Genomic DNA, 20,475 nt, shown 5'->3' with positions numbered 1-20,475 from the left:
TATGGCATGCATTTATACTTCACAAACTGTGGCTTGTCAAAGTTCAGATAATTTGTCATTTAGCTTAACTGCATTGTTCTACATTAGTCTTTTCAATATGGGTGCAGATTAAATTTCATCTTCTCTTCAGAAAACAGTTATGGGGAACCTAAATTTTCAGTTCAGCACTACATCTTAATATTCCGTTTTTATATGTATAATTTAATTGTTTTATCATAGATACCGTAAAATTTTGACTCCTAATTCAAGTTGATTCAAATGGATATTCCTTAAATGAGACAGAAAACTGATTTTCATGAAAGAAGTACATTGTATTGTTTCTTTTGTTTCAGTAAAAGTATTTGGACCTTTTTTTATTTTATATTTATTTATTTGTTTATTCAGCCTTCAAAATGAAAAATGGATGAATGTTCGTGTTGGTGACATTATCAAGCTAGAAAATAATCAGTTTGTGGCAGTAAGTTGTTAGATTTTTCATTTTCTTTAAATTAAGCTCCTTTGTGAAGAATTAAGTTAACTTTGCTTGTTTTCCCTTCTTTGCACAGGCAGACCTGTTATTGCTGTCTAGCAGTGAACCACATGGACTGTGTTATATTGAAACTGCAGAGCTTGATGGGTGAGAGCATTGCAAAATATGGCCTTTGCAATAGAGTGCTGTGTGTCAGGAAGGACTAGGAGGGTATTACTTTTGGGCCAGAAAGTGCAAAATCCTTCATTTTTACGCTGTTTCTGATTCTTCTGCATTTTTAGTTGTACTTTTCCTGTAATTCAGTTTTATAAAACGAGTGCTTTGAACTAATTCTATTACTTTCCCAGTCTTTTTTCTAATGTAAATTAAGATTAATTTCATAGTTTCACCATATGATATTATCTTTGAGCATTTACAGGCTCTCCCTCCTGACTGTTTCATTCAGTTTTATGTACTTGAATTGTCTGGTTAGCTACCTTCTGTTATTTTGTATTGCTTTACATTGCACTCTTGTTTTTCTTGTAAAGCACCATGTAGTGGTGCTTAGATAGACAGATTGTACTTTATTTGTACCAAGTGCTGAACTTTAGCTTTTTTAGCACAAGAAATAATATAGCAAACAGCAACAACAAACGTTAAATAAACACAAAGAATTCCAAAAAAGAAGAAAACCTCTGCTTTTGGCTAAAGATAAGAGTGCAGCCACAGTTTTGTCTTTGCTCTCTCCTCCACTACTCCCTCCAGTTAGTCCCCAATTTGTCCCCTAACTGAGCCAGCCTTCTTAAACAGTTGCTTGGTTCAGTTGGCCTATTTTCAAATGATGTTGCCAGCCTTGCACACCACAGCGTAGAAAATCACACTGGCTATCACATAGTTATAGATCAGAGTTATAGATCAGAGTTATACAGTAGATCATGTAAAGGATGTCGCTACTCACATTAAGGGTAGGTTCCAGTTTCTTATTGCTGTGGACCCACAAGTACTTATAGTAGTGTACCACTTCCAGATCTACTCTCTGAATAGTGACCAGACATATAGTATTTAGTTGCAGGCAATTCTCTTTGCACCAAGAAACACCTTTACTCTGTCTCATCTGTCTTGTGAATATACCCCATTAGTGCAGAATCATCAGAAACGTTCTGCACGTGACATGACCTGGTGTTATATCTGATGGGTACATGGTGAACCAAAAAGGTGACAGACAGGACTGTTCCATGTGGTTTTCTAGTGTTACTTGCAACCACATCAAGGCACAGCTCTTGAGTCTCTTATGCTGTGGTCTGCCAGATAGTCTATTATCTAGGACACCATTAACTGCATGGGAAGGATCAATTTAAAATAAAAAAATATATATTTCTTGTTTCATATAGTGGTTGTCTACTTATAAATAAATGGGTTATTTAAAATAAATTGTTCTCGCTTAGAGCTCTATTTTCTGACCATAGTAAATTACAGCAAACCTTGTCAGGAATTAATCATTTATTAATCTTCACTTCTTTAGAGAAACAAATATGAAAGTTCGTCAGTCATTGCCAGTAACATCTGAACTATGCGACACAAGCAAACTGGCCAAGTTTGATGGTAAGTATTAATATTAATGTTAGTCATCAGTGTTTCATTAATGAAAGAAACTTTCAGTCTGTGAAAAAAAACATTTGTCTTGCTTAGTGGCACACATTAAAAAGGCACAAATTAATAATATGTATTTTGCATTTTATTTTTTTACATGTTCAACATGTAGTCCAGCAGCTGTATTTCAGATACTTCTGTTATAATACCAAGATGCAATCTAGTGACAGACCTTAGTTATGTTTATTTACAGAATTCAAATCCTTAATTTTTACTGTTGTTAGATCTCATGCTACACGATATGAAGACTTTAACAACACATTTATTTTTCCTCTATTACTTTTTTCTTGATCTGTTTATTGTGTCAATAATATTGCAGAATATGCAAAGGTTTATGACAAATGCAGAGTGTATAGAAACTTTTAGGAACAGTGGTCTTCTAGGGATTTTACTATACATACTGTCTTTCAGGGCCTACTGCATAGCATTTTTACTCTATCAGTGTTTGTTAATTTAGTCAACAGCACAGTATGTAAAAAGATTTGTCATTGTCCACAAAATTCACATTTTCATCAGAGTTCAGACTCAGATTAAGTGTTTTGACTAATTTTATCCTGAGCATATTTGCGTAGCATTGCCTGCATTACAGATTCTGTGCTCACAAGAAAGATCTAATGCTTGCAAAGGTCTACTTAATCATCATGGATGTGACCATAAACATACATATGCATGGCATTATACTGCCTACATGGAACAAACTTAATTCAGTTATTTATGAACAAAACTAAATGGAACCAGTTTAGTCCATGTATTCATGATGTTGTTCAATGGGATAACAGAATGTGAAATGAGTTAATTAAAATTCACACACACATTTATTCTGTGCCAATTTTGTGTCTCCATTTAAGCTAAAATGTCAGGCAACTGACTTATACAGAATTAAACAAAAAACATGGGGAGAACACACAGTGACTTTACAATAATTCAAACCCAGTATCTTGCCACTGTGAGGCAGCACTGCTAACCACTGCTTTGCTGTTCCACCATCATTCCATAATATTTAAAATAAATGTATTAGCCCAGGTTTTCCTCTGGATGTTTCCGTGTTCTTTCTGCAAATCAAAGATGTGCATGTTAGATTAACTACTCCCCTATGATTTTGAGTGTGTGTGTGCGCACGCCCTGCCTCTAGATGGTTTCTGCATTTCTTGTAATGCTACTACAGTATGTAAGCTGTTGTCTCTGATGACCTTGAACTAGAATAAGTAGTTTGCTGACATATGAGTGTTAGCCATTAAGAATACTAATTTGCATTTTATTGAGATATGTTTTTAAAAAAGAGAGACTACATGAGTTTGACTATGTGTATTTTCATTCTTCAATTTTCTAAGAAAATACTGTGTATGTTGTCTTTGTATATTCATCAGGTGAGGTGATCTGTGAGCCCCCTAACAATAAGCTTGACAAGTTCTGTGGGATGCTGTATTGGAACGAGAATAAATACGCACTAAGTAATCAGAATATGCTGCTGCGGGGATGTGTGTTGCGTAACACAGAGTGTTGCTTTGGGCTTGTCATCTTTGCAGGTAACTGAACAAAGGAGCACAATGTAAAACAATAATTACTAGATTGAGATCTGAGAGAATTTTGAGGCAGAGGGTTTCACAGGGGAATACTAAGTAAAAGTATTTTAATTGAGCCTAACTGTTAAAATAAAGTTTACATGAGGAGTCCAGTGTTTTTCAGTTTATTATATAAAGCAAAGCAATTTCAATTGTTTTAATGTTTGAATGATGAACAGAATAATTTATATCAATATTTTGTCATCTGAACAGGACCAGATACCAAACTCATGCAAAATAGTGGAAGGACAAAGTTCAAGAGGACAAGTATTGACCGCCTGATGAACACTCTTGTTCTCTGGGTATGACTTCTGCAAGATGAACTGTATGTTGAAAAATGTAATGGCAGTTACTTTCTGTGGCGTTATCTGCCTCTTTTGAAAGACTGCCCATGTAACTTACATCTGAGATCTGAGAACTATGTATACATTATTCCACTATATCTCATTACTCACTCAATGATTATGCTGAGTTCAATGTTGCTGCTTTAATTCTCTCCAGATTACTTTAGAAAAGCCAGATAATACAATATTAACCAAAATTTAAACAAACATAATTTTGCAGCCCATTTACCTGCTACATTGAATGAATTGCATAAAGTATTGCAAAGCAAAAGTGATAAACAGGACAATGTATGTTATTTTTAAATTCGTAAGAAAAACACGGAAGGGATTTTTAAGTAGACATGTTAAACAAGGATCTTGGTTATAAAGATTGCTGTCCCACTCCCATCTGGTCCTTGTCAGTCAAATGTTTTTCACCTCTGTAAACTTTGCGCTTCCAGAAAAACAAGGATTCAAAATTTATTTAAACAAAATATCTTCTTTTTTCATTCTTAAAAATTTTAACATCATCTAATTTCTCTTTAAAATAATAATTTTGAGTTTCAGGGCTTTAAAATTAAATTTTCAAAGAGACCTAAATTTCAGCTTATGATTTCTTTTTATGACCAGATGCCTTTTCTGAAACCAACCCTACCCATTTATCTGGTCACATTATTCAAAATTAATTTAGATTTCCCACCTCCACAATGTAGCACCTTTCAGGGTTAGATATCTCAATAACTTAAAGTGGGATTGCTTTGTGAATCAAAATCTCCACTCTTCTGGTGTTCTTAAGGATAGTTAGAGCCTTATTATTTAAAATGGAATACTGCAAAAAATTCTATATCAGATGTCAAAAACAAAAGAAACTTTAAGTTACTTTCTCCTCTATAGTTTATAATTGAAGCCTTTAATATTCCAGCTTACAAAAATGTTATACAGTTTTATGTATTTTAGAGTTTATTTCTTGAGTTTGTTTTTGAAATTATTTTATGTTTCTGCAAAATTTCTATATTGTGTTTGCCCCTCTTTGAAACATTTGTAAAGTATGTGTTGCTGAGCCCTGCAACCAGTAATGCAACCAGTAATGCAATCAGTAATGTCACATAACAAGAGAATTGGCATAGAAAAGGATAAGCTGTCTAACCATCTTCTTGACAAAGTAACATTTTCTAAAAGAAGTACAAAAAACATTTTTGTCAGATGTATCTAGTCAGGTAGTATAATAGCTGACATGTCTCATTTCATTCCACTATTAATAGTAATGTATCTGAACACTTCATTTGTCCTACTGCTAGAAAATGGTGATTTTTAAGTAAAAAGGGGTGTTTTTTAAAGTAAAACGCACTAAATAATGCAAAAGTAACTTAAACTTACTCAGTTGTAAAACAATAAATACAGTTATGTAGAAATTGGCGAACTGGTCCCTTGTTATATTCAGTTTCTTATCCTTTATCTTACCATCAAATATAATTAACATTATAGTTTATTTCTCTTTTTCAGATCTTTGGCTTTTTGGTTTGTATGGGTGTAATCTTGTCAATTGGAAACACCATTTGGGAGAAGGAGGTTGGCTTCCTGTTCCAGATTTACCTGCCTTGGGACAAGGGTGTGGACAGCGTAGTCTTCTCAGGCTTCCTTTCATTCTGGTCATACATCATCATTCTCAACACCGTGGTGCCGATTTCTCTCTATGTGAGGTGAGACTCTCTTCTGTTTTGTTTCCAACAGATGTATAACATCATTTAAAAAAGAGTAAGGAACACTCTTTATCTAAGTAAATAGAATTATGAATATTTTTGTAAAGTGAAACTTTTTCACTTACTTTATATGTGAATGTGTATTTGGATTTACTTGTCAAATTGTCCTTCAGCTTGTCATAAATACTATTTATTGTCTTGCTCATCATGAATGCACCATATCTCTGTGGCTGAGGCATTGAACTATAAACCACAAGGCTGCTGCTTCACTTCCTACCTTTGACTTACTGTGTGACCCAGAGGAAACCACAGATTCTTTCCATGCTCCAATTTCTCGGCCCATGCTCTCAAAAAAAAAAAAAAAGTACATTTTTATATCCTGATATTGTTACTCACCTTGAATAATGGTATTCACCAAAAATAAAATAATAATACATTAGTGTTTCTCTCTGTGTTTGTATGGGTTTAATCCCACAGTCCAAAGACATGCAGATTAGGTGAACTGGCAATGCTAAATTGGTCCTAGCATGTGTGTGTGCGCCCTGTGAATAACTGTCACCCTATCCAGGGTTTGTTCCTGCCTTACATATTATGCTAGCTGTGATAGATTCCAGCATCTCTGCACAACCCTGGTCTGGATTAAGCGGATTAGAAAATGACATGACAATACCTTAGTATTGTGGAGCATTCTACCATATGAGCCCATTTTAACAAAGGTTTCCAAATGCAGAATATATTCATTGTTATGGCCCTTGCACTGTAAGGTCTTTTTAACATATTTATTAGGTCATAATGTTTCATTTTTTAAAATTCAATCAATCTCAGCAGTTTAGCACAGGTGCTGACACTTTTAAAAATATATAAATAAACATATAGGTATTGCATCCCCAAGATTATATTTGATATTCTTCATGTGCTTAAAAGCATGAAATTACTACACAAATCAAAAAAGGACATTACCTTCCAGGACCTTTTTCTTTTAGAAATAAATTTCATTAAAATATACTGGCTTACGTTACCAGGATAAATTTGGGCCTGTGGCTATAATTAGCTATATTTAGTTCTTTTATTTTCACAAATGAATCAATGGCTGCAATGATTCCTGTCATATGTAGAAAATTATGTTCAGAATTACAGTAAGGCTTTCCTGTGGTCTGTGTTGTTTCTGTCTTGTACATACTGTCATCTGCACAATCCTCTTTTTGATATTTATTTTTTCCGTTTTTAATTGCATTTTTTTTCATTATTGGCAGCAAGGTAATACATACTCATGACCCCTCATCCCTTTGACCTGGCCAAAACAATCCCAGTTGGATAACAGGTACATACATATATTACTGCTGTATACGTACATTAGCCATGCACATATAGTGTACATGCTGCGTAATTGTACTCACAAAAATCAAATGATAGTATCCTAATAATGTAGCATCTAAACTTTTTTACCTTACAGTATTTTTTCCTTTCAGTGCAGACACTTCTAATTCAGAACTACATTTTTCTATATCTGTTCCAGCATCCACATTCTGGTAAATACAGGTACTATATATTTGCCAATAAAATGCTTACTAGCAGACAGAAATATTAGTAGTGTGAATTATCAATTGATTTTTGGGAAACATCCACAGTAGCATTTATGACATAACATTCTCATACCTGCTTAATGTAATTCAGGGACACAAGCAGTTGGAGACCCGGATGAACTGGGCGCAAGACTGGAAACATATACTTTCTAAATTGGTATTTTTTTTGTTTTTTCTTTCTTTTTATTTTATTAGGGTAAAAGGTGTGGTAACTGAATGTGTTGTAGTCATCTATCACAATATAGTGTGTGTTGTCTTTGATATTAAGTACTTTAACTTATGGATAATTTGAAGATTAGCTATTCAACCACCACAGTTCTATTAAGCCTGTGAGGAAAAAAAAAGGAAAGATTTAATATTTAAACAATAAATCCGTAATATTCAAAATTAGTCTTTTTTTTCTTATAAGAATTGTCATCAGCCTCGTCCATCCAGCCACCCATTTTGTGAACCTCATTTTCCAGTATTTGAATATCACACCAGTCCATTATAGGACATAAACACAAGCTAAATTAAAGTCACCAATTAACTTATTAATAATTATACAAAATATTTTTCTCTTTGACTGTTTTTTTTACCTTGATACTTTGTGTGTTTGTATTTAAATGTTGTGCAGTTTTGTACTTTTGTTACTTCATAATTGTACATAATAATATGTTTTGGACCTTTACTTAGTAAACATTGCTGTAACATAAACCATTATTGAACTGATTTCAGTTCTTTATAGACAACTTTGGAATTTAGTAGATGACTAGACTACCAGGAAAAAAATTAAGTTAAAAAAATTAATATGTGTAAACTCCACACACTTGGTCAGGAATAGAACGCTGAGGAGCAAAATTGCTAGGCAGTATCAGTAACCATGTTTCTGCCATACTGTCATCAGTACCCTAACCCACTGTTTTCATAATTAGAGATTATTTTTCTAGAGTCATGTTTACTCTAGAGTATGAAATGCATATTTTATTGTTTGTTTCTGGTCTTTTGTGGTCCTTCAGGTCATTATTTTTAATTAAGTAAATTTAATGCTTTACATTTTGAGGCTTTTTGTTTTAACAACTAACAGACTTAAAAGAAAAAATTAGGTAAGTAGGGTGGCAAGTTGGTGCAGTGGTTAATACATCCTCACAGTTCCAGAATGCTGTGATTTGCATGACCTTAACATGTCTGCTTGATTTTTTTCCCTAGGTACTCTGCTTTCCTTGCACATTCCAAACATCTGTAAATTTAACGGTGACTCTGAATTGGCATGTGGCTGACCAGTGCCTGTTCATGCCTTGTATCTTATTCTTTTGGAATAGTTTCTGGTCCCTATGATAATGAACTTTATTTATTGTGTTACAATGGATAACATAAATGTGCAGCTACTTTGACATACATGAAAAGACATTTCTTTTGATTTTTTTTTCATTCTTGAAGTTTCTGTTTCATGTGTATTTTGGTTATGGTGCGAAGAGACCTTTTGCAAGCCGTATTATATACAATATAGATGAACAGTAACAGTGTATCAAATTTACAGATTGCTGAGAAGGTGCTTGACTTAAGGTGGAGAGTGTCGCCAGAGTGACATTTCTTCTGGAAGCAATATTGCATATTTTTCAGCAGAAGGCAATGGGTTAAATCAAAAATGTTTCTGTATGTGATAGGATAAGTCTATCATCATGGCTGTGTCACTGTCTCTGGGTGGCCACTTGAAATGAAAGTGCTGATTAGATGTTTAGATGTGTTCTGAGTTTGCTGAATATCCTTACTGCCATTTGTACTTTGCGGGCTACAACTGCCATATGCATTTTGTTAATCAAACATTCTATGCCAATCATAAATGGCTAGACTCTGTATAGAAGCAGTGATCGAAATGGTGGCGGAGCTGCAGAGGTAGCAGTGTCTGAGCTGTCTTTCCTTCTTGTACTGATACTGCAGCGAACAAATGACTGCAAACTAGCAATAAGTTAAAAATAAATAAATAAAAAATCATTGTGCTCACAGAGTTCCTATCTTTTTTTTTTTTTTTTTTGAATTCGTACTTCATGCAGTTGGCATATCTTTTTTTGTTTGTGACCTGTGCAGATTATTTGCACTTTTTTTCTTTCATCAAGAAGATCAAGACACCTTGTAAATAGTTATAATAGTGGTGTTATTAATAATATTTCACAAGATCTGTTATTATTTGTGACTCTTGAGAGGACCCTTTAAGGTATTTCGATCAACACTGCTCCTGCTGGCTGATTATTATGCATTCAGCCTGCACTGCCTTCACTTACATGAACCTGGCATTCTGGCACCGAAACTTGAATATTGCTTTGTGATACTCCTTATCGACAGTTAAAGTTTGTGTACCAGTAACTCAAACCAGACCCACAGAGCCTTAATTACAATGACATGCTTTGTGACTGACATATGGACAATTTGACTGTATTTGATGAAGAACAGCAGTCTTGTCACAATAATGGTTGTGTCATCACTTTCACTTACACATGGCTGCTGTTGCTTTAACATTAAAAGAATATGCCCAGTCTTGCTTTCAGCACAGTATTACACAGATTAGGCAGTATAGCTTAGTTGGACTGAGAGACTGAGGATTGTCTTGGCAGGAACATGACGATGTGTCCATTTCTGTAAGTGTTAAAATATGTAAACAAATCTAATTTTATGTTTTGTGTTATTCTGTGTTTTCCACTGTTCACCTGAAAAGATAAAACCGGATTATGTCTAATTTATTCTTATCTCCTCATTTGTTTTGTTTTTCAGATCAAGGTCATGGTAAAGTTTGTTATCACTGAATGAGAGTTGCATTTGATTATATGTGTTATAAATAAATAATTTAAGCACACATAAATAAAAAAGAGTATATAGCAATATACAATATTCAGTAGAGTACTTTTTCAGCTACACTTTACCACAAAGTGGCCTAATTGCTTTAGGTAGAAATAACCAATTGTAGGGCTTTGTTTATTCTCTGTGTTACACTAAATTCACTTTATTTATAAAATCCAACACTACAATGTTAGCACCTGTAAAGTTAAACTGCTGTTAATGTTTAGTTCTTGTGACAGGTGTGTATTTCTTATTGAGCATGAGTGAGCATGTATTCATATAAACATGTGCAACTTTGCACATATACTCATTAATATATATTAATACTTTAAGTTAGCTCACATAAAATCAGTTGATAGCAAAGGGAAAGAAAACAAAAACTCCAATTAAAAGATATCTTGGAAAATATAAACCTTTGTGCCCCAGGTTCTTTTTGAAAAGTTAAATTTAAAGATTCCTGAAATTCCAACCCCGAGACAAATTACTAGGCAATGAAGAGCAGTAATATGTTTAGAACTCATAACTCTGGTGCAAATATACAATCAACTGACACTGGGGTCTTATACCTCAATTACAAAGAGTAGTATTGACACGGTAAAATCAGGTGCAGATCAAATGCTAATAGTAGCATCACCTATGGACAGAATTGTGTTGGAAAGTACTTATGATACAGATAAAGATATTTCTCTCTCATGAGGTATTATGTATCCAGATCACTTTGATGTGGTTGTATTTCTCATTTCAACAGATTGTGCAGATTTCCAAAAAAATTCCTGTATACCACTATGCTCATCAAGAAATGTCTATCCACGTTGTGATACTCATTTTGAAAATATATGGAACAAAATCATAATATTCTACATTTCTTATGTAAATGTTCTCACATATTTATATAGCATAACAAATTTATTCCTTATTAAGCATTCTTTATATGGGGCATACCTGTGACAGCATTTTACATTTTTATGCACCTGGTATAAAAAACATGAATCTAGTCCATCTTTTGCATTATTATGTACACTTCGACCAGACAGTATTTTGGGTTAGTTTTATTTGTTTTATATCATTGCAGTGCTCTGTTTTGCAGCTCTCCTGAAGATCAAAGCATAGCTCTAAATTTATAGTGGAACACAGGCAAAGAATGTTTGAAACAGTTCTAGTTTAAAGAGAGCTTTTCACATTCATTATTGTTTAATGAGTGCCACCCTTACTGATTTTATCCACCACCGGGAAGAATAAATCTATCAAAAATAGTGATGGTGTCCAGCATCCCTAGTTGCTACAGAATTGTAAAGGAGAAAGAGGAAGTACCAGCAGTTCTTAAAAAAAAAAAAAAAGTATTTAGTGCTCTTTTAGTCTTTGCAGAAGCCAAAATTTACCAATCAACACTAATTACAGATCATTGACTTAACCATCTTTGTCACTTCCTCTCACCAGCTGGCTGAAGGTTTATATTACCTTTGTAATTTAAGTAAATACCTTCCTTCAGCCTGTATGGAATTTATTCATATATTTGTGACATTTAGGCCATGATTTGCATCTGTCTCATTTCTGTAATTTTCACAGGAGTATTGTACATTTATTGTACAGAATGGCTAATGATGAAAACTGAAGTTTTTTTTAAACATGAGCTTTGGTGAGCAATGCTGACAAGATCTTTCATGGTTTTACTTATTTATTTCTTTTTAGTGTTGAAGTGATCCGTCTAGGCCACAGTTATTTCATCAACTGGGACAAGCGTATGTATTGCCAGAAAAAGAATACACCAGCAGAAGCCCGCACCACAACACTTAATGAAGAACTGGGGCAGGTGGAATACATCTTCTCAGACAAAACTGGAACCCTCACTCAGAATATAATGATTTTTAACAAGTGCTCCATCAATGGAAAGACATATGGTAATAATGAACCCTTTATATTACATTTTTTCTCTGTATATGCATTGCAGCCTGTCTAATTTGGTCAAAACAAGCCCAATGTTAAACTGTACTTTGAGATATCTAAGGAATTTAGCTAACTGTATAAAGGGCAGACAGTAGCCAGTTCTGTCATTTTTTGGTTTTCCACTTCACTCTTCAAGGAACTAACACAGCAAGTGTTGTCTAGTTTTGTTAATTTCTAAAATTAAGTTCTTTTTAGATGTCAATATTATAATATTTAGATTAGTTATTTTTTTATACCTTTCTATGTCTAAGTTGTCTTTACTTTTTCATTTCCATAGGTAGTGACTCTTGTTCTATATATCCTTGTAGTTAAATTAGATATTTGCATGCTCAGAACAAAATCATTTTTAAGATATACTATTTTTCAGAAAAAACGCATGCCATTCAGCTATCATTTAAATGAACTGGACATCTTTTGTATTTTTTTTAGGTGAGAGTTGTGATACTTTGGGACCCCAATCAAAAATAAGACAGGTTGGTTTGTCTTTATTAACACTTTTTTGTAATCTTTGTTTTGTATATTATACTAACACTTCATTTTATTTTTGCTGATGAGGTTTATTATTATTTACAGTATGTTATTTTAGTATAAATACAGAAATTAGGAATTGTAGAACTTTCTTATTTTAACAAACTTATTTTCTATTTGCGGAGATCAAACCATTTACTCTAACATGAGTGAGTGTTGAGCTGCTATTTACTTCAAAAATGTAAAATTCAGAAATATATTTAGGTATTTCACATATCTACAATTCTCTGTGTCAATAAACAGTTGGACTGTTGTTTATATAGCACCATAGTGTTTGCTAGGACAAGCAAGTAGAAAACTGTTAATGCCTTTTTGAAATTTTTAATTTTTAAATTTGAGCTAAAATCAGTCAGTCAGTCATTGTCCAACCTGCGATATCCTAACACAGAGTCACAGGGGTCTGCTGGAGCCAATCCCAGGCAGCACAGGGTGCAAGGCAGGAACAAACCCTGTGCAGGGCGCCAGCCCACTGCATGGCAAACACACACACACCCACTGGACAATTTAGGATCGCCAATGCACCGAACCTGCATGTCTTTGGACTGTGGGAGGAAACCGGAGCACCTAGAGGAAACCCATGCAGACACGGGGAGAACATGTTAACTCCACGCAGGAAGGACCCGGGAAATGAACCCAGGTCTCCTTACTGCAAGGCAGCAGCCCTACCACTATGCTACCATGCCGCCTTGAGCTAAAATGAATTTGTAAATCATTCATAAATGTTATCTTAATTTTTTGTTATGTTGTGGACTTTAATATGATGCAGTCTTCTCCTGCTAACTGAAACATTTGACTTCCTTTTGTCCAGAAGGCACCGCCCCTTGACTTCTCCTTCAATGCCCTAGCAGATCACCACTTTGCCTTCTATGACCAAAACCTACTAGAGGCTGTCAAGATTGCAGACCCTTCTGTGCATGAATTTTTCCGTCTGCTCTCTCTGTGCCATACTGTCATGTCTGAAGAGAAAAATGAAGGTGAGACTAACCAAGTATTGCCTAACAAAATGAGTTAAACACATTAGGAATAAAATAGCTGTTTGTTTTTCTTATTGCTTTAAAAATACATAATGCCACTAAGCTATTTCTGATATAGTGCTTTTCAGCATATTATACTATTGTTATACTATATCAGCAATACTCAACAGCAGCCTGTATGCCAAATCCAATGGGAAACCATTTGGGTCAAAATGAAATAAGGAATTAATGGTAATTATGAAATAAATAATCAAATAAAAAATACAACAAAAAAGTCTCAAAAACATCATCAAGAAGACTGGTAAAGACTTTCTGAGAGTAGATACAGTATATAGGAGCAGCATGCAGGACTTGTGGGCTGTTCTTGGTAGATCCTGGAGAGTGTGTGTGATGAGAGAGACAACAGCAAGAGAAAAGCTGTTGTTTTATAAGCCGTTTATTTTGGATCATAACAGCGGAAAAGTCTAATTAGGTCATTTGGCTTTTAAAGTACAGTTTATAATTTTTTAATAAATGTGCCCATTGCTCATTACAGCAAGTTGTCTTTCTGTAACAGTTAATACTGGCTCAATGTTTTTTCAACTATGAATGCAAGAAAAGTAACAATAAGTATATTAAGTAGCCTGCTGCCTACAATCAGGCCAAAGTAATTGACAGAAAATGATTAACCAATAGCAACAGGTTAATCTCATTGGCCTTGATTGATTAGTGGTTAAGCCATAATGAAAAGAGGCATTCTGAAATAAGTAGCATTGGCATTAACAAAGACATCCAGAAAAATCCCATTGTAAAGTACAAATTGTATATAAAGATGAGGCCATTTTTAAGTAAAACCTGCATTAATTGAATTTAAGCTAACTATATTATTGAACCAAAATAAAATTATGAAATTGTAATTCATAATTATATGACTGTTTTTATAATTCATAATCACATTATTGTTTTTTCCTCATTTAATGATTTAATGACAAATTATAATACTAAAATATTGTGAGGAAAAGTTAAAGGGTCCACTGTGTAATTTTGATATTACTTTAATTAAACAGAAGAAAATTTTTTTTTTTTTCTTTCAAATTGCCGTCAGGTCATTTAATAACACTGGTGAAGTGGGCATTAAGAGGCAAGGATGCAAAATGGAGCCATCTTCTGATAGAATCACATCTACAACCTCCAAAAACAGCATGTTTCTGAGCATGAATGTTAAACTTCAGAAAATTGAATAAATTAGATACGTTCCACCCATGTTTGCCTGATCTCACAAATCAAAATTAATCTTTTTCCACACTTTGTGACATGAAAGTCTGCACAAGTGTAGTTTCAGAAATGTGAATATTATTGATAAAGCTGGCTGAAAACTTCTGCAGGCATTTCGATGACTACAAGATTCCAACAAGTATGCTTTTGTGTTTCAGTTTTGCTCTTTCTTAATCCCAGGTAACTTCAGCCAGTGATGAACACAGCTAAATTTCAGACAATCATTACAGATTCACGTCTCACATTTTCTAAATTTCCACTTTATTTTATTGGCAATGCTCGTATCCACAAACCAATGTGAAGCTGGCTTTTAGAAACCTAATTTAATCACAAGCAGTTAGCGTAACTTTGTCATAGATGAGCAGCCCGTGCATTGCCTACATGTTACCCTGATTTGTTACACTCCCAAATTCAGAAAACTGGCTGTTGATTGTAAAATCTATTCCTCTCATTAGACTGCTACTTAGGTATACTTTTTACATTATAACATCTATTCATAATTTAAATTTAACAGATTTATTACATTTTAGGCTATCAATAATGTCATATCTGTTGTTCTTTGACATTTCAAAGATACCTGTGCTTTGGAACTTTAAATGAGATTTGGAAAACAGCATTGAAACAGATGCAGAACTATTTTAATTTTGTATTTTAGCTGTGTGCTGCTGTTTGGCCAAAAATTACTATGAAATTCCATTTTGACGGGAATCCTTCTGACTTCTTTTTTTATTTTAGAAACAGAACAGTCACAAAGCACAACTCAATCAAGTGAAAACAGTTTAGTATTTATAATAGTCTGTTACAAAGACACCACTTCAAAGTGTGCCGTTGAGAGTCTTTTTTTTTTTCATGCTGATGTATTTAAAATTGTTTATGTTGTTGTAATCCATGCTCTATGGATCTGTCATATAGTATAAAAACATAATGCCAAAAAAATGCTTGCTTTGCCAAAAAAATACAAATATATATTTGATTCTGCCAAAAAGTTACTTTAAAAGGAAAAGAAAAACTCCTGAAACAAAATATAGAATAGTAGACTATGATTACATTTTAAAAATGTTAGTAAAAAGTTGTTAAGTCCCAGCTATTTAATACGTATCTCTGCATTACATACTGTAGTTATTACTCTCAGTTGTAGAACTGTGATTCCAAAAAAGAACAAGTACTGTACACCTTATTGCTGAAACCATTCAACATGTTTTAATAATACTTGCTGCTTCCTTATGTCCTGTTACAGCTTAGGAAGGTATTCAACAATATGTCTGCATTAGCTGATAACACTGACAGTGAACAATATCTTGTTAAACATAGGGAGGCTCACTGTTTTGTCTAAATTTAAATTATAATCAAATTTATAATTTAATTTTATAATGAAAACATAAGCATACCTGCTTTGTTGGATTTCTATGGGATATTAGAAACGTGACCTTGTTCCTTGCCTAACTAAACACTGACATAGATATACTGTTTATGAGCAAATATATGGGTATATTCAGTGATTTGTGGCCATCACACTATAAAAATATCTACCTTTTCTTTGATCACAGGTAGACAATAGCATCTTAACAGCATGCTCATCAGTGCTTTTTGCTGCAGTGGAAATAGAAAAACTGCATTTCCTCCACAGTGGCATTGTGGATAAAATGGTTAAATGCAAATCAATTGTTGCATGGATGAATATTTAAAATTCAAACCGCCAGGAATAAAGGTTTTCAAATTGACGGTGATAAAGAGATGCGGTTTTGTTAATATGCCTTATCCTCCTTCAGCAGTTGAGTGGAGGTTAGTGCATTATTAATTCATAGTAGTGTTGAAAAAGATCTATCCATTTTTTTTTATTTCTTCAATCTAATATCAGGTTAAGGGAAATATCGCCTAACCTCAGGCCGAAGTCAGGAAATAATTTAGAGTTGGATTTAAGTCTACACACATGGTCAACTGAGTACACATGTCAAAAGAAGCATGAATTCCCAAATTAACACACAGAAACATGTGAAGTATTTGCAAATTCCACATAAACTGTAACTGGATCAAAATCAGATCCGATTCCCATGGATCTATATGTCACCAGTGAAGTAAAATGATCCACTGTATTGCCTGTGCTATTATTAGTATCATTTCACCTGGAATATTTGTTTTGGCTATTTGCTGTTCTCATATTGGCCAAAATGAAGCCTTTAGACTGATTCCTGATTTTGTTAGTCACCATTGTAGAGGTGGAGTATAGGTGTGCTGTTAGGTTGACAATCATGGGATAATAAAACCTGTGCTAAATAAGCTTTTTTCTTGTTACAAGTAATTTTACTTCTGCATACCTCTGCATTTTGTCTATATATTGTTGAAGCCTATCTTTATAGTAGCTTTGCTAAATGAAGAGCATTCATGTAGGCAAGTTATAAATTTGTGTCGATTCAAGACTTATTATTATTTCTTGCCTGAAATTTCTAGAACGTAAAATTTGCTGAATAAGCAAAATACAGTAAGTATTACTCTAAAATCTGCATCTGAGTTGACCTAGACAGATGATGCAAAAACTAGTACAGAGAAAATCATGAACAGATAGCTGGCCAGGGCAATTGTTTTTAATGTGTGCATACTGGCAGACTTTTGTTTACAGGTAATTGTGTATTTGTATTTGAAATAAATAAAGCAACAGGTGGCACAAGTAGGTTGTTATTATGAAATGTTCATTCTTAAAATTCAGAGGAAACCCATGAGCAATATATATTTAGAATGAATTTTAGCCCAGATTTGAAACCAATGCTTTGCAAAAACCAACAATTCTGTTTATAAAGCTCTCCAACTGGGATTGCTTATTAAATTGTATTCTTAAATAGTTGTAGTGAGCATTTTTAAAGACCCAATGTTATTGATTCTTTAATATTTAGGGTTTTTTTTGTACATATACCTGATTTGATTCTTGTTTTTTTTTTATTTTGAATATTGTATACATTTGATTCACCCATTGCAATGTGCTTAAATATGTTATACCTTTCCAGGTCTTCATGACTTGGCCTTGAATTCCAGAGGCCAAATGAAAGGATTATTTGCTGCATTATTTGTTTACTATAAAACTTTGGTATTAACAAATTATTCCATTCTCACAGAATAACTAGTAATAAAGTTAAACATTTCATTTTGTGGTAGTATGATATACTTTAAGTGCATTTATATTATAGTGCTGCTTTCCTTTTTTTAAAGTATTGTTTATATTCTTAATCTTTTAATATGTCAGATATTAAAATTTTGCCAATGTTGGTCAAAGAGTATAAACTGTAAGGGTTAATCGTGTATTCTCATCATTATTTATGAAATTAATCCTCCATAGGTGAATTGTACTATAAAGCCCAGTCTCCAGATGAGGGAGCACTTGTCACAGCAGCAAGGAATTTTGGTTTTGTATTTCGTTCTCGGACCCCAAAAACTATCACAGTACAAGAAATGGGAAGGCCAATCACCTATCAACTTCTGGCCATTCTAGATTTTAATAATATCCGAAAACGCATGTCCGTTATAGGTGAGTATCATCCGTCGTCCGTAAGACTAATGAGGTTAGGTACAGTATGAATTTAGCAAGATTAGAATTATTCCAGTTGTCTCATTTCAAGGTTTGTGAGACTAACCTTTTACCTCTGTGATATGTTGATAGGAGACCGTATTTCTTTGAGGAATTCATATCATCATCTTAATACAAGGAAAAAGCAATTGTTAATTTATTGACTGTGATAGACTGGAATATATGGCTGATTAATATTTTGAACATCTTACCTATGACTAAATTTTGGCTATGTATACTGTAAAACTAGATGCAAGTTTATTAAGGATAGAACAATATTTCATCAAGTACAGAATGCTAATGAGCGCCACATCCCCTATTTTCTGCCCTGCCTTAGATACTGCTGGGATGGGCTCCAGCTCCTGCAAGACTGAAATGGATTAAGCAGGTATGGTGATCAATGGATTGATGTAACATGCTAATTTAATTTTCTGGAGTGCACTTATTAATACCATATTGGAAATTGAGAAAAATATTTATTTTGCTCCATATAATACTGTGTATAGTTGGTTAAACCAGAGGACATGGTAGCTTTTGAGAGCTGGATAACTTTGCTTGTAAGCGACAGCAAATCTCAAAATATGTGTGATTCTTTCATAGTGAATGACAAATTCTGTTCATTGATGTGACTTAAAATCACTTCTATGATTAGTACTGGACATTTTATAAATGACCAAAAGGTTACTTTCTCAGGTCAGGACTCTAATCATCATTATAAAGTCTCCCCTGCTGATTAAAGCATGTTCTTTTGTATACAAATCATCCCAAATACTTCATCTTACTGCAGTTTACTGTACTATTGTTTTATTGTTGATTTGCATGTCTTCATTACTTCTTGCTTCAGGAGAAAGTAAGGTGAAATGACACCTTTTATTGGCTAACTAAATAGATTACAAATGCAAGCTTTCGTGGCAGCTAAGGCCCCTTCATCAGTTCTCTTAATATTCAAATTCTTGGGCAACATGCTATGGCACCTTTAGCCATATAGCATTATTAAATTATAAAATGTAAATTACTTTTAAACATAAAAATTAGGCAAGTTAATAATATTTTGGAAACCACTGTATTCTCAAGTTCAAGTCTTTGTGTGATTTATATTATTAGACAGTAATGAGAAGTCAAGCAAAATTACACCTTTTGTTGGCTAACTAAAAAGATTACAATATGCAAGCTTTCAAGGCAACTCAGACTCCTTCTTCAGGCAAGATGTAATGTAAGTCAAATAAGGTTAACATTTCTAAAAAGTCTGCTACCGATTAAAGATTCTCTCCTCTTTTACACTGTGCTGAAAATGTAAACACTTAGATAGCTTTGTATTTTATGCTGGCTTTGTGCCTTATGATCACTCTTTTCTTTTTTGGTTTTGTTTTATTTTCTCTTTATATAATTTATAGTTCGGAATCCAGAAGGAAAAATCAGGTTGTATTGCAAAGGAGCTGATACACTAATCTTTGAGAGACTGCACCCTTGTAACCAGGACCTGATGAACATCACAACAGATCACATAAATGTGAGTCAAGAGGAATAACACATAATTAACTTGAGCCTAAAACAAATTAAGTGACTACACTGTGTTTGTGTGCATATGTGTGCACTTACGTGCAGGCGATATAAGTAAAACAAAAGAAAACTTGAGCCTGTTTGGGTCTACTGAAGCCCAGCAACAGGGTCACTTTCTAGTTCCATGAGGTGGTTAGTCCATTGGCCCACTAACAACACCTGTTTGCCTGTCTTTTCTACTTCCAGAACTGCATTGGCTACTCTTCCTCACACAATTTGCCCTTGCCAACTACTCTTCCAATCTCTTTTGGGACAGCAGCACTTTTTTAAACTTGGGCCCATGAGATACTGTCTCATGTATAACCCTTCTTGGGTGTTCTCCTAGCCTCTGGTATCCTCGCAAACCCTCCAACTTAAAATAATAAAAATATAAGCCAGGATGACTTAGGCAAATTTTGTGTAGCCTGTACTCTTTACACATTGTCCTCCCATGATCCTTCTGTTATGGAAATGTACATGGCACATAACATTGAAGAATACTTACACTATATATGGGCTTGGCATCCTTACCAGTATATAATACACTACCTATGTAGGATGCAGACTAATGCTGTACAATCCTGCCATTGACCATGACAA

At 33.9% G+C, this 20,475-nt stretch overlaps 1 protein-coding gene across 6 annotated transcripts in view; it reads left to right on the top strand.

The window, feature by feature from the left end:
• Positions 1-20,475, top strand: part of atp8b2 (ATPase phospholipid transporting 8B2) — a 131,210-nt gene that overhangs the window by 79,595 nt on the left and 31,140 nt on the right. For all 6 annotated transcript variants that reach the window (XM_039751776.1, XM_039751768.1, XM_039751784.1 and 3 more), the window contains 11 exons: positions 385-457; positions 546-616; positions 1,971-2,050; positions 3,466-3,624; positions 3,874-3,962; positions 5,487-5,683; positions 11,770-11,978; positions 12,454-12,497; positions 13,361-13,526; positions 18,109-18,297; positions 19,731-19,846. In XM_039751776.1, the coding sequence (XP_039607710.1) occupies positions 385-457; positions 546-616; positions 1,971-2,050; positions 3,466-3,624; positions 3,874-3,962; positions 5,487-5,683; positions 11,770-11,978; positions 12,454-12,497; positions 13,361-13,526; positions 18,109-18,297; positions 19,731-19,846 (1,393 nt within the window). The remainder of the gene's footprint in view (positions 1-384; positions 458-545; positions 617-1,970; positions 2,051-3,465; positions 3,625-3,873; positions 3,963-5,486; positions 5,684-11,769; positions 11,979-12,453; positions 12,498-13,360; positions 13,527-18,108; positions 18,298-19,730; positions 19,847-20,475) is intronic.

Source organism: Polypterus senegalus, chromosome 1, assembly GCF_016835505.1.
Source record: "Polypterus senegalus isolate Bchr_013 chromosome 1, ASM1683550v1, whole genome shotgun sequence".
In the NCBI taxonomy this organism is placed as follows: domain Eukaryota; kingdom Metazoa; phylum Chordata; class Cladistia; order Polypteriformes; family Polypteridae; genus Polypterus; species Polypterus senegalus.
Note: the sequence above shows the minus strand (reverse complement) of the source record. Positions and strands in the feature narration are given on the sequence as shown.